This window comes from Gossypium hirsutum, chromosome A08, assembly GCF_007990345.1.
Source record: "Gossypium hirsutum isolate 1008001.06 chromosome A08, Gossypium_hirsutum_v2.1, whole genome shotgun sequence".
In the NCBI taxonomy this organism is placed as follows: domain Eukaryota; kingdom Viridiplantae; phylum Streptophyta; class Magnoliopsida; order Malvales; family Malvaceae; genus Gossypium; species Gossypium hirsutum.
In genome coordinates, this window is record NC_053431.1 from 5,048,061 (window position 1) to 5,061,801 (window position 13,741).

A 13,741-nucleotide genomic window follows, 5' to 3' on the forward strand; every position below is an offset into this window, starting at 1 on the left:
ATTGGTTACATCAAGTGTCAGGTCAATTCCGCAAGTCAATCGATCATGATAGTCCATCCCCCAAAACCCCCAAAACCTTTCTTTTCTAACATGCCAACTTTCTTTTTGCTCCAATTTTTTATATATAATTTGAATCGGTGCTGTCAATGTGTTAGGTAACATCATTTTAGAAAACTCTTTTTATATTCTTACAGTATTTGTTTAATATTTAAAAGAAACTTGTATTTTTTTGGTGTTGCTCGACGATGTAATTTTTTTTCTCTTGGAATGATTGAGTGATGATGGATTGTTTTCAAGTCTGTTACTTCCTGACACATTGATGATTCTTAGTTACTGTACAAAACATATTATTTACATAATTAATCTAATTAATCTACAACCTGTCTCATTTTCGTAATTAATTTTTTATATAAAAAAAACCATGCTTATGTAAAATAAATTTACCTATATAATTCAACAATATAATATAGTGTAAAAATCTATATTTTGATTCTTTTAATAAACCAAATGGCAGATGTCCGCAGTTAATTGATCAAAGGACATATCGACTTGATAATGTTAAAGGAGAAGTACCACGTTGACAATTTTAATGAATTTTAGACACCATTCATAATATTAACCCATTACATTATTAATTTTTTTATTTAAGGTGTTAGTCGATAAATTGAAAAATTGAAAAATTAGTGTTGCAAAATTAAATATTAAAAATTTAAGTGTTGAATTTAAATTATAAAATTGTTTGATATATTATTTAAAATTAATTATGGAATATAATTAAATTATTTGATATATATTTTTAAATTATAAAATAGAATATTTTATATTTTACACTTAATTTTTAAACATTTCATTATATTCTAAACAAAAATCAAAATTTAAATGTTTATAAAAATATAATATTAAAATAAATACCCATTAACTTTTTTTTACAAAAAAGTTCTATCAAATTATTTTTATTTTGAATTATCAAACATGCATAAAAAAAATAAATTATTAAAAATATTAACTTTCAATATATTTAACTTTTCAAAATTTTATCAAATAAGACGTGAGTTTTATTTATTCAAAAGATTTAGAAATCTATTTAAGTATTATTATCTAAAAAATTTATCCACGTTTTTTTTTATATTTCAATTTGTTAATAAAATATATTCTAACTAATTATTTATTCAAAAGGATAATTATGCACAAAAAATGATTATAAAATTTCCTCAAGGGCCCAACAGACCCAACCTGTTCTAATCTAGCCTTAGATAACCTGTATTAATATAAAAAAGATGTTTTAAAAAAAACATTTTTTTAATAGTGGAAAAGGACTATCTAACTCATTGAAGTGAGTTCAAATTTCAAACTTTTTTCTTTTTGAATAATTTTATGGGTAAATTGTCAAAATAGTCACTTTTGTTTACTTCAGATTATATTTTAGTCATTTATGTTTGAAATTTTACGTTTCAGTCACTTATGTTATCGTTTTGTTACACAGTGGTCACTCTATCGTTAAACTTCGTTACCTCCCTAATGGTGGTCCTACGTGGCAGTCCGAATAGGTTTTAAATGCTAACTTGGCAGTCTAAATTAAATTTATTTAATAAAAAACCTATTTTCATCCTAGCAACTGGACATTTAAGTTGGCATTTAAAACTTATTTAGACTGCCACATAAGACTGCCATTAAGGAGGTAACAATAGAGTGACACATCATAATAAAATAGTAACGTAAGTAAATAAAACATAATATTTTAAATATAAGTAACTAAAATATAATCTAAAACAAACAAAAATTATTATTTTTATAATTTACCTTAATTTTATTATAAAAATTAATTATATATATTTTTAATACAATATCTAAAATTATGTATAACTCTTTTTAATTTATAAATATGAAAATAATACGTTCACTGTTTAAATTTCAAACTTGAATGTAAAAGAAGTTTCCAAAAAAAAGAAAAGAAAAAGATAGGGTGGGCTCAACACCTAAGCTAGGTTGATATCAAGTTGATAAAAGAAAAAAGAAAGGGTGTTGGGTGATTAGCTGGCCGCCTACTTTTTCTTTCAACGCTTGTCTATTCTTAGGATTTGTTTCCTGCACGGCAGGGGTCAATATGTCTTATCACGGTTGACGACTTTTAATTAATGTATCATTATTATTTTTAAATATATTTAGAGTGTGATGGTTTTTAACTGGAATTGATTATGTGTTTATGTTGTTTAAATTCTAATAATTTGATTTTAAAAAATTATAAAATAATTAATAAAATTAATAAAAAATTTATTTAAATTGTTGAGCTGTTAATATCGTTGTTATATAATTTTTTTATCTGTATCATTTGTATTAATCAAAAGTTTTTCTTCTACAATTTAATTTTTTTTATGAAACAACTTTAAATGTTATGAATTTGTAAATTAAAATCCAAACAGTTTTCTTCTTCGATCATCAAATTGACTTAGATTTAAAGTATGTTTTTCTACTCGTTGATGGATACTGATCTATCATACTAATCATCGAATCGTTACTTGGAGTTGAATGACAATCTAGTGACTAAAATGAAAGCATGGCTATTTTATAATCTTTTGAAATTGAATGACCAAAATGAAAACTTCCTAATAGTTTAGTGACTTTAGGTGTCCTCATTCGGTTTAGGGCTTGAGATCAATTTTGTTTTGAGTCGAAATTGTATTCAAGTAAAATCTTCTCAACAATGACAACTTCAAAATTCGAACTTAGTCAAATGTGTGGGGAATAAATCTATTCTCACTTCTTCCGACCACTTGTTGGTGAGAGAGTTGTTTTTATATAAGAGTGGAGCTACAAAAATAAAATATTAAATTAACAAAAAAATTAATACTATTGGTTTAAACACCTAATAGATTTCACACTTAGAGTTTCTTATTTAAATTCTTCATATTCTAGTTTTCTTAGCAATATGGGATTTCTAATAACACTTCCATAGTGTTTCATACACTTCTAACCTCCACTAATGTCTATCACGTGAATCAGCTCTAACCTTTTAACATTATTCAATAATTTCAATCTAATTTATTAATAAAAACACTTCGTATCCAATCAAACTCAAAGAGAAATTTTAACACATTTAGGGTGAATCTTGATGGGCAATTAAGTGCGGTGTGGTGCGTTTAGTTTACTTTTTATCTTACACTACAGTATTACTACAGTATCAATCTTACAGCCAGTGTTATTTTTACACTAATTAAAAATAAATGCACCACCTGTCTACATCTACCATTAAACAAAACCTAGACAACTTTATCAACAACAACTAGAAAGAATCTAAGTAGATTTGACTTTTAATTGTTTATCATTAGTATAACATCTTTATATTTATACAATATATTATGAGTATCTTCGATCTAATTAAAAAATTATTATAAATCAATTTATTTTACAAGATAATAAATTTAATTTTTGTTCGGAAATTATTTTATGAAATGTAAAATTCACTTTAAAAATTCATATAGAATTATATATTAAAAAAATAATTGATCCATTTTGAATTACTGTCTAACAAAAGCATAAAAGACAAAACACTAAAACCAAGTTATGTAGTAAAATAAGACAAATGTTGTTTCAATTAATCTTGATGAGGAACATACATACATTATTGGTATTAATTAAAGGCATGCATGCATCACTCAGCACAAGACGACAAAGTTGTATTTATTTATTTGGGGGAATATTTGTCACCAAATTCTGAACATTTGACAAAATTTTGTTGATTTAGGTCACTTGGCACTTTCACATCTCTAATTTATGTTTAATTGAAGAATCTCTATTAATAATTAGGCAAATTATTATTCATCAACGTGATTAAAGTGGATTAGGTTTTCGAGTAAATACAAAAAAAATTAGTATGTATATATATCAAAATAACTAAGGGACAAACCGTTTCTTATCCTCGTCACCCTCCAGATACTTTTAATTGGATAACGTAACAAATATTTAAAAGCCAACTGGTGGTCACTAAGCTCTAGTAAGAGTATACATCATTTGGAAGCAAGTCAAGTTGAACACCAAAGGTTGGGTAAAAAAAATTGGTCGGAATACTAATTCGAAGTAGACTGGGTTATAGATCGGGTTATTTGTCTAAGTTTGTTTTAAAAGTAGAAGGATTTGAATAAAAATATAGGTCCAAAAAATAGACTTGGATAAAATAAATAAGGTTTGTTTAAATAACCGGTCGGGCCTCAAACAAGATTTTTTTGACTCGACCCGACCCAACTTGAATTTGAGGAAAAAAATTATGCTACTGTTTAGTTTTGTTTTGTTATTGTTTTTCTACCATTTCCCTATTATATTATTACTATTTTGTTGTTATTTTTTAAATTTTATATAATTTTTGTTTTATTGTTAATTTTGATATTTGCTTGTTAAGTTGTAACTATATTAGTGTTATTTATGTATAAAGACTTTTTTACATGTATTTTTAATTTTTTTGGAAAACATTTATTTTAATGTTTTTAGTCTATTTGATGTATTATATTTTTAAAATTTATTTTTATATAAAAATAATCTAAAAAAATTAATATAGGCAGGCTAGGCTAGGCTAGGCTAGGCTTGAGTTTAGCATTTTTTATTCGAGCTGGGCTTGAGCTAAATTTTAAACCCATTTTTCGGGCTGGGCTAGAAAACAAGACTAATTTTTTGCATTGACTCTGCTCGACCCATTAACTGTTCTAATTTAAATAAAAAGCTTGAATCAATTTTTGAATGAATCTTTTGAAATAAAAAAAATTGATTGAATTGAGATCAAAATTTTGTTAAATCAACAATTAACAATTTTTTAATTATTATGAATTTTTAATAAATTATTTAATTGAAATTTGATAATTAAATTAAAAATCAACAATATTATTGATTTAACTATTGATACTGTTTTTAAAACTATTTCCATTTCATTCAACCGAAACACTGTAAAATAGTTTTTAAAGGCATACCAAAAGATTTCTTTATTCTACCGTCCCTTAATCTATTTTTTGGGCAATTAGGCCACTCAAACAATGATCATGTCTTCCATCAAACCTTATAGTTAAGCACAAATATTCGTGGAAACGATAACAATGTCTATCACACAAATTATTTTATTACAAGTGTCTTTGTAATTAATTAAAATGTGCTTTTTTTCTTAAAAATAAAATCGAACTTCTAACCACATAATTTTACAAATTTACCCTTGCCAACATTTCCAGTAGGGGTGAGTATTCGATCGAGTCGAGTCGAATCGAGTAAAAAATTTTCGAGTTAGTCGAGTTGACAAATCCTATTTTAGCAACCGAACTCAATTTGAAATTTTTTCAAATCGAATCGAATCGAGTCAAAAATTTTCGAGTCAAATCGAGTCGAGTTAACGAATCCTATTATTTATACTTAATGTTATGTTTAGATGGACCGATTATTTAACTAGTAGATGAAATACAAGATTATTTAACTACATGAATAATATAATGATTTAGTCTTTTAACTTAATGAGTAAACATTATCAAAACGACGTAGTTTTACCTTTTAACTTAATTATTTTGAATTTTAACTTTTAATAAAGTAAACATTTATCAAAACTACGTAGTTTTGTCTTTTCTTATTCGGATTTTCGAATAACTCGAATTGTGTAATTCATATTCGAGTTAAACCGAAAAACTTAATTTTTTATTCAGTTGATCCGAATAATTTGATTAACTCAAATAACTTGAACTATTTAATTCAAAATTTAAATTTTTTATCGAATTTTTCAAATCGAAACGGATTTTGCTCTCCCCTAATTTCCTGAACACTACTATCTTTAGCCTTAAAATTCCACGCTCCCTTGAGCTTCGGCCTCTAGTTCATTTTCCCATCACGCAACTGTTTGTACGTAAGGATGGAAAAAAAATCGTGAAATTGATTTGAATTCAATAGTATTTGGATTGTTTTTTTTATTTATAAGTTAATAACAATAATTAGTTTAATTTAATTTTAATTAAAATATTAATTAATGGCGTCTCTTTTTTTAAATATTTTACTATGCCCATATAAGATAGTTGTCAACTTCTAACTCTATTTGTAGTGTCTAAAAACTTCATTAACAGTCAACCAATTAATTTCTCTAAAAATTATTGATTAGTTTTTTGTTTACTTGAAAAATTATTATTTTTTAAAATATACATGAAAACGGACCTTAAAACTCTACCAAATAAGTTAAAAATTCATAAAAGTATTTCATTAAAATAAACTCTAAAACCCAAATTTAATAACCTAACCAACTCTATCCTTACCCCAACTAAAGTTACTTTCGCCTAGCTGATTAAGTCTTAGCTCAATTAGCATCAGTATTATTGTCAATGTAGGAGGACGCGGATTTGAGTGCACTAAAACGCACTGTCCTCCTATTTAATGATTGAAGAGAGACTATAGATTATTTTAAGTATTATATAAAATAAAATTACTTTTGCCTACTTCATCCGTTTTACACTGCACACCGTTTACATTAATTTGTATCACCACGACTATATCCCTAACATTGTACAAGAAACCTCTTTCTCCATCATTGTAAGTCATCGATACCGAAGGGGATCTTTAAAATTTATGTCTTTTGTAACAAGGGAGAAATAAAATTTTTTTAAGGGTAGAAATTAAATCATCTATTTTTTATGAGAGTTATAATGTAATTTTATTAATATATTAGTTTATATCTTTTATATTTTTTAAAAGGATTAAATCAAAATTTTAACATTTTTAAGGGGCTAAACTATAATTTTACTATGTATTAACTTAAAATTTTATAAATTTTGAGAGATCTAAAGCAAAAATTTTTCATTTTAAAGGGCCACCATGTCCGCCCTCTCCCTTCGCCCCTATTTTGTAATCACATTTAGAGCGAGCGTTCGATCGAATCGAATAAAAAAGTTTTTAGTTAACCGAGTTGGCGATTCCTATCTTATCATCCTAACTCGATTGAATTTTTTTCAAATCAAGTTGAGTAAAATAAAATTTTAGTTGAGTCGAATCAAGTAAAATTGTTCGAGTTAAATTAAACAAAAATAAAACATGTTAAATTAAAATTTTGTTACAGTATAACTAATTCTATGTTAAAGCACATACTTTTTAAAGCAAAAAAAAAGAAAAAAGAGATACTTTAGCATGATAAACTTGAATCATTAATTAACTTATTTAGGTCCCAAAATTATTGTTTTAGAAAAAATTAAATTTCTTTATATATTCTTTATAATTTTTAAATTTTTTAAAATTTTTAATAAAATATAAATTTTAGAATTTTTTATAAATATTTTTAATTTTAAAAATTATATTGTAATTTTTATTGAGAGAGACCAAATTGCTCATTTTTAAAATTGATAGGGACCAAATGGGTATTTATACCAATTTGTTGTTCAAATTATTCGAGTTATTCGATTTGTAAAATTTAACTCAACTCGAACTCGAATTACTTATTTATGTTAACTCAAATAACTCGATTCGATTAACTTGAAATTTGAAAATTTTTTGATTTTCTAAATTGAATCATATTTTACTCACCCCTAACCTCATCAATATTAAATCATGGATGAAAATAATTATAGAACAAATATATTTATAAAAAAATTATTTAAGAATTAAATGAAGTTTTAAAAATGGTAAAAATATTGAAAATTGCGAAGTTTTGAGTTCAAATATTATGAAACACAATTTTCTAGATTTCAAATGATTTGATATGGCAAAAATATCTCGATAACAATGTCTATCATTTTATGAAAGGAAAAATTTTCGGTAATTTCTCAATTAAGTTGAGACCTGGTTGAAGGGTGACATTCACTGTTTTTAGAATCGGACCAGATATGCTGATTGAAATGGTTGGATTGAGAACCGACCGAGACATTGATTCAAAATAATGGGTCAGACTAGTTAACCAATGAACTGATTGAATTGGTTAGACTAATTAATTGGACCGACAGTCGAATAAGATGAAATGATTTTCTCTAATTTTAAAAAATATTTTTAAATAATTTATTTTATCAAATCGGTTAAACTAATCAAATCAAGAGTCAATAATTTAATCGACTCGATCACTATCCAATTCTAAAAACTTTTGTCACACTAATTCAATAATTCCCTTAAATATATATAGTATAGGTATAGGCAATTAACTAAATTGATGAAAGTTATGTGTTACATATATTCAACATTAATTGGTATATTGATAAAGTCATGTAAATTATATTTAATATTTAAAGTATGATTAAATATATACATTGGTAGATTGATCCAATTATGCATCCTTAATGATTAATGTATGACTAAAGTTAATCTCTTAATGTTTTAGTAAAAGCTAGCTACAATGGAAATGGGCCCAAAACCCAAAACAATATACAAGCCATAAACCCAAGGTTTGACTCAACAAACCATCCAAAGTAAATAGTTGGACCATTTCTAACTCTCTATTATTATTTTTTGAATAAATTCATTATAAGTTTTGATTATATCTTTTTTTGACACAATGTTTAGAATTATTTATAATTTCTCCCCAACTCATAAATAGGAGGATAATATATTTAACACACTCGAACTTATGTCTTCCTACATTGACAACAATGCTCGTGCCGATTAAACTAAGACTTAATCGACAAAACTCCCTACTTGATAACAATTCATACGTTACAATATTAAACAGACGTTACACCTTTTCTGTTAGCCAAGTTGGCTAATAATACATACAATTTATGGAAAATATAAGTTTGATAGAGGAAAATTAAGTTTCATTATTAGTCTATATATGGAATGCTATAATAGTGAGTAACTGATAAACTTTAATTACATTAAAAAAGGATTATTAACAATAATTCCTTTTGTTTTTCTTGTGATTAAATATAAATTAGCCACTACAATATCAACACATGCCTCATAAACATACCACTCTCTCCTCTCTCGAGGTCTAAATTGAAAACATCCCCAAAAATTTTAAACATCAAACAAAATCTGGTCCTTTATTTACACCTCGATTCCATCGATGTTTATCACCAAACTTTCTTATCAAATTAAACACTGAAAAATCAGACTCTTCTCTGCCCTCACCATTCAATACAAGCTACCATGAGTGATTCCTCCAACTTTGTAAGCCAGGTACGGTAAAGTATTACAACATTTTTCTTTTTAAGTTCATAAGTTTGAGAAATTGTTTATTAAATTGATAACATCATTAGTGGTTGCGATAATTGAAATGTTTTTGGTTATTATTCAAGCATACCATGAGTAGTACGGGAAAGTTTAGTCAGTCACATTCAACTAATAATTATAAATCTATGTCATTCAGATGTTTAAAATTATATTAAGGTTAAAATATATTGTTATTCCTTATACTTACAAAATTTGAGATTTTAATTCTCGTGCTATCAATAAAATTGTAAGTAGTTTCTACCAAAATTTGTCAAATTGAATTTTTGATTTAACGTGGCATATGATTAACAAAAAATAAACAAATTAAGTTGATAAATTTTGATAAAAACTATCAACGACGATAATGATTGAATTAACAAAGAAAAAAAATTATGTGAAATTACAATAGGGAAATTAATTCTCATATTCTAATATAGTAGAGGGACTAAAAGCATAAGTAAACTAACTATTTCTAATAAATAGTTTTTGTCAGCGATAAGTTTATTATTACAAAGCCTACTTTCATTAAAATCTTGTTAAACAGAATTATTAGATAATAAATAAATCATAATTAAAATTATAGATATTAAATTACTTCATTTTCAAAATTCTAAATAGAAAAATTTATGTTGATTTTTTAGATTTTTACATTAAGGTTAAAACAAACAAATTTATATAGTAATGTTAGTTTGATGAGTATAACTTTTTATTAATTTTATTATTCATAAAAGATAAATTACGTGTGTAAATTTATAAATTTATAAGGTTTATATAGTAATAAAGTTAATTTGAGTTTAAGTGTTTTAAGTTTGAGTTCTATAAATGACACATAGTTTATTAATTAATTAATTTGAATTGAATTGAATTATTTAGTTAAATACTTGTGATGCTTGAAGAAAAGTAATGAATATATATTCGATATGGCTTTGGGTGGTGGTTTGTTAGGTTGAAGAAGAAGTTATAGAAAAGAGAAATGAAAAGCCAGAGTGGGTAGAAGCATTTCTGCGAAGAACATTCTTTGATGGATGTACACTTCACCCAATTCGAAGGAACGAAAAGAACAGATACTGTATCAACTGTGACTCATCTGCTTGCCAATATTGCTTGTCTTCCACCTCTCATCGCCATCACAAGATTCTTAAAATATATCGGCATGTCTACAAGGACGTTGTCTCACTAGTTGCCATGGAGAAGTACATTGATTGTGCTGAAATTCAGGTACCCCTTTATCTTCCTACTTGCTGTCACCATTTGATTTATGCACTTAAAAAAAAAAATTAACATAGATAAAAGAATCATATGAAATTGTTATGTACTTAATAAATTTCAAATCGATCTGCTTTGTTTAGAATGAATATTTTTTAAAGTGGTTGTCGGGTAGGGTGGGTGGATTTTTTTTAGATGGTGGATATAAAATAGTTATGGTAATTACTTGCCATATTCTACCCTGCTCTACAATGTGCTGTATAGAAATTCAATGTTGTTTTTGAATGATTATGTTTAAATATTTATTTGACTATAAAAATATTGAAAATTTTAAAAAATAATTAGCAAGAATTAAATTAAAGTGAAGTGACGTGGTGTGAAGTGGATGTTGGATGCATTCAACAACCATATGCATTCATGGGATAATGGTAATTTTTAAGATTATACATTTATAATAAAGTAGGACGAATGATAGAGTAGAATATGCTAACAATAGAGTGATAATGAATTTGACAACATCTACTCTCGTCTCGTTCCATTACTATATCTAATTATGTCGCATACTGCTTATGCATAATCACTGTTTGATAATATTTTTTTTATCATTTTATTTTAGCCATACAAGTGCAATAAACGGCTGGTAATAGCATTGAATCCTCTCCCCCATTGTGGTCCGATATTGAACACTGAGACATCATGTGACATCTGCAAGAGAAGGTTAGCTGAACCAGATCTTTATCGTTATTGCTCTATTTCTTGCAAGGTACGTAATTACAATTTAGGTTTATTATTAATTAATTAATCACATTTATTTATTTATTTATGGTAATTTGCGAACTTCAATGAGCAGGTCATAGCATTTGAGAGGAAATCAAGCGATTTAGCTCCCCCTTTTCTTTCGATCAGGTCCCCAAAGAAAGCTTTGAAAGCTGAGCAACTAAAGCACAAAAGAAAAGGAAAACCTCAAAGGGCTCCCTTCTTTTAATGTCCAAAATATTCTTAACACCCAACAATTGATTTTCTTCATATATATTGTTTTGTTTTGGACAATCCCCCTCAAGTTGAGGGGGTGAAAAATATCCTTCATTTCCAACTTGGAACTAAGATACTTATGCTGTTGCACACTTAGGCTCTTTGTCATTATGTCTGCAGTCTATTCTTTAGTTGAAACATGTTGTGTCTTGATTCAGTCCTTGGATTTTCTCCCTAACAAAATGACAGTCGATTTCTATGTGCTTAGTTATCTCATGATCGACAGGATTTGCTGCTATTTGTAAAGCTGCCTGATTATCACAATGTAATTTTCAGCTTTTTCAACTTTAATTCATTCAAATTACTTCAGCTACTGCCACTGACATGCTTCTATACTCTGTCTCAGCTGAAGACCTGGAAACAATGCCTTGTTTCTTTGATTTCCAAGAAATAAGTGACTTCCCAACTTGATACAGAAACTAGAAGTTTACCTTCTTGTCATAGGACATGCAGCCCAATCTGAATCACAATAAGCCTCCATATGTAAAATGCCTTTTGCAGACAATAAAATCCTTGTCCTGGATTTTTCTTGACATATTTAACTATTCTAAGTGCTGCTTCATAGTGAGATTTCTTTGGCTGTCGCATAAACTGACTAAGATATTGCACTGAGTATGCTATATCTCGTGTTGTACTAGTTAAGTAGAGCAGCTTTCCAATCAATCTTTTGTAAGCAATAAGCAATAACATCTTCAAGCAAGTCATCTCCTCCTTCTATATGTAAACATTGATCATACTCCTGTGTTGTTAATCTTCTGTTTTGTTCCATTGGAGTTGACACAGGTTAGCTCCTTCTAATCTGGCTTCTGCAATAAGTTCTAGTGCATACTTTCTCTGGCTAAGCACTATCCTTGATGAACCATGAGCAATTAAATTAAAAAATACATATTTTATTCTTTAATAAATAAAATCAGTGAACATAAGCTATGTATTTATACTTTACATTCTATCATAACTAACTAAACTAACTTTTATCTATCTCAATGAATTCTATAAAAATATAATCATATTGAGCTTATCAATTGAGGCTTTGATTGGTTGGTATTGTTGCTATTGTAGCAATGAGGACATGGGTTTGAACACGGTTAAGTGTGTTTTTCCTCCTTTTTAAGGGTTAGGGAGGAGTTATGAGTTGCATTGGATTAAAAAAAACCATATTGAGATTAATTTTTTAGGATATCAAGTGCTAAAGAGATATTAAATACTAAACCTTTTAAATTTCAATCTATAATGCCTCTAAAACCGCTTTGCTATAAAAAAATGGTATCAAGTTTGAGATCGTACATAGTGGATTTCTTAGTAAAATGAAATAAGGTGTATAATTGATAAAAGAAAAGGTTGATGGATGCCAAAGAAAGTTGAATCAAGAAGTTTTTTGTGATATATTAATTGAACGTAGAGAATAAATCGTAAAGATGTGAAAAATTTTGGGACTCAAGTATAAATATTCAAAATTTAAGGGGTTAAAATATAAAAATGGGAAAAGTTCAAGGATTAAAAGTGAAAATATTCTAAAGGTGGAAAGGACATAAATGGAAATATAAATATTTACTAGGGGTCAAATGGTCATTTTAAGAAAAATAATGTTTGGCTAAATTACTAAAATGCCCTTGGGTGTGTAGATGAAATCTTAACCTTTGACTTTGTTTAATTAGAAAGGATGAAATATGGGCCCTCGACTATAATTATGATGTTGGTGATTTTTATATTAATTAATTATCTAAATATTATTTTAATAATAGTTTGTTAAAGATATTTTATCATTATTTTAATTAATAAATATTAGATAAATATGAAAGAAGTATGAAGAAAAGGCTTCATACTTCCCATTTGCTTCCAACGTCTATGAGAAATGGAGAAGAGATAAATTTTCTTTTTTCTATAATTTACTCATTTTCCATAAATTCTACCTATTTCACTCAGAATTAATGGGAATTTTTATAGCTACCAAAAAGAAAAAGTGAAGTAGAAATCTTAGAGAGTTTGATTATTATCTTGGAAGCAAGAAGTTGGAGTTGGAGGTGAAAAAAGTTGAGAATATAGTGAAGCGATTAAGGAGACAAAGTGAGATTTCAAGTGTTTTCTTATGAAATTTATGTTTAGTTGAAGTAGAGATATGAGAAAGTGATTTCCAGTAAAGAAATTGATTATGCTTTACTATGTTCATGAAGTGAGAAAGAAATGAAGGTACTGATGGAGACATTATAGACAACGGAGAGGAAGTGACAAAAGTGTGAAAGAATGATAAGAGAAGTAAGAAAGTGAAATCTAGCAAAAGAAAGGCACATACTCATACGAACTCTACTTATTTTTCAAAGGATTAAATTGAAGTGTGTTATAAATTAAGTGTAGTGAATGAGAATTT

The 13,741-nt window shown here is 27.0% G+C and overlaps 1 protein-coding gene across 1 annotated transcript; it reads left to right on the forward strand.

Annotated features, from left to right (window-relative positions):
* The first annotated feature begins 8,916 nt into the window (after positions 1-8,916).
* Positions 8,917-12,125, forward strand: LOC107953547 (protein RGF1 INDUCIBLE TRANSCRIPTION FACTOR 1). Its single transcript, XM_016888890.2, has 5 exons — positions 8,917-9,105; positions 10,084-10,356; positions 10,961-11,107; positions 11,195-11,641; positions 11,723-12,125. The coding sequence occupies exons 1-4, from the start codon at positions 9,076-9,078 to the stop codon at positions 11,327-11,329; spliced, it is 585 nt and encodes a 194-aa protein (XP_016744379.1). The 5' UTR covers positions 8,917-9,075; the 3' UTR covers positions 11,330-11,641; positions 11,723-12,125.
* Positions 12,126-13,741: the final 1,616 nt, after the last annotated feature.

Bases quoted from the DNA above. Each gene is read 5' to 3' on its own strand.
- LOC107953547 (XM_016888890.2), top strand. From the start codon at position 9,076: ATGAGTGATTCCTCCAACTTTGTAAGCCAG. The intron at 9,106-10,083 runs GTACGGTAAAGT...GTGGTTTGTTAG, and splicing joins CCTCCAACTTTGTAAGCCAG to GTTGAAGAAGAAGTTATAGA. The intron at 10,357-10,960 runs GTACCCCTTTAT...ATTTTATTTTAG, and splicing joins TTGATTGTGCTGAAATTCAG to CCATACAAGTGCAATAAACG.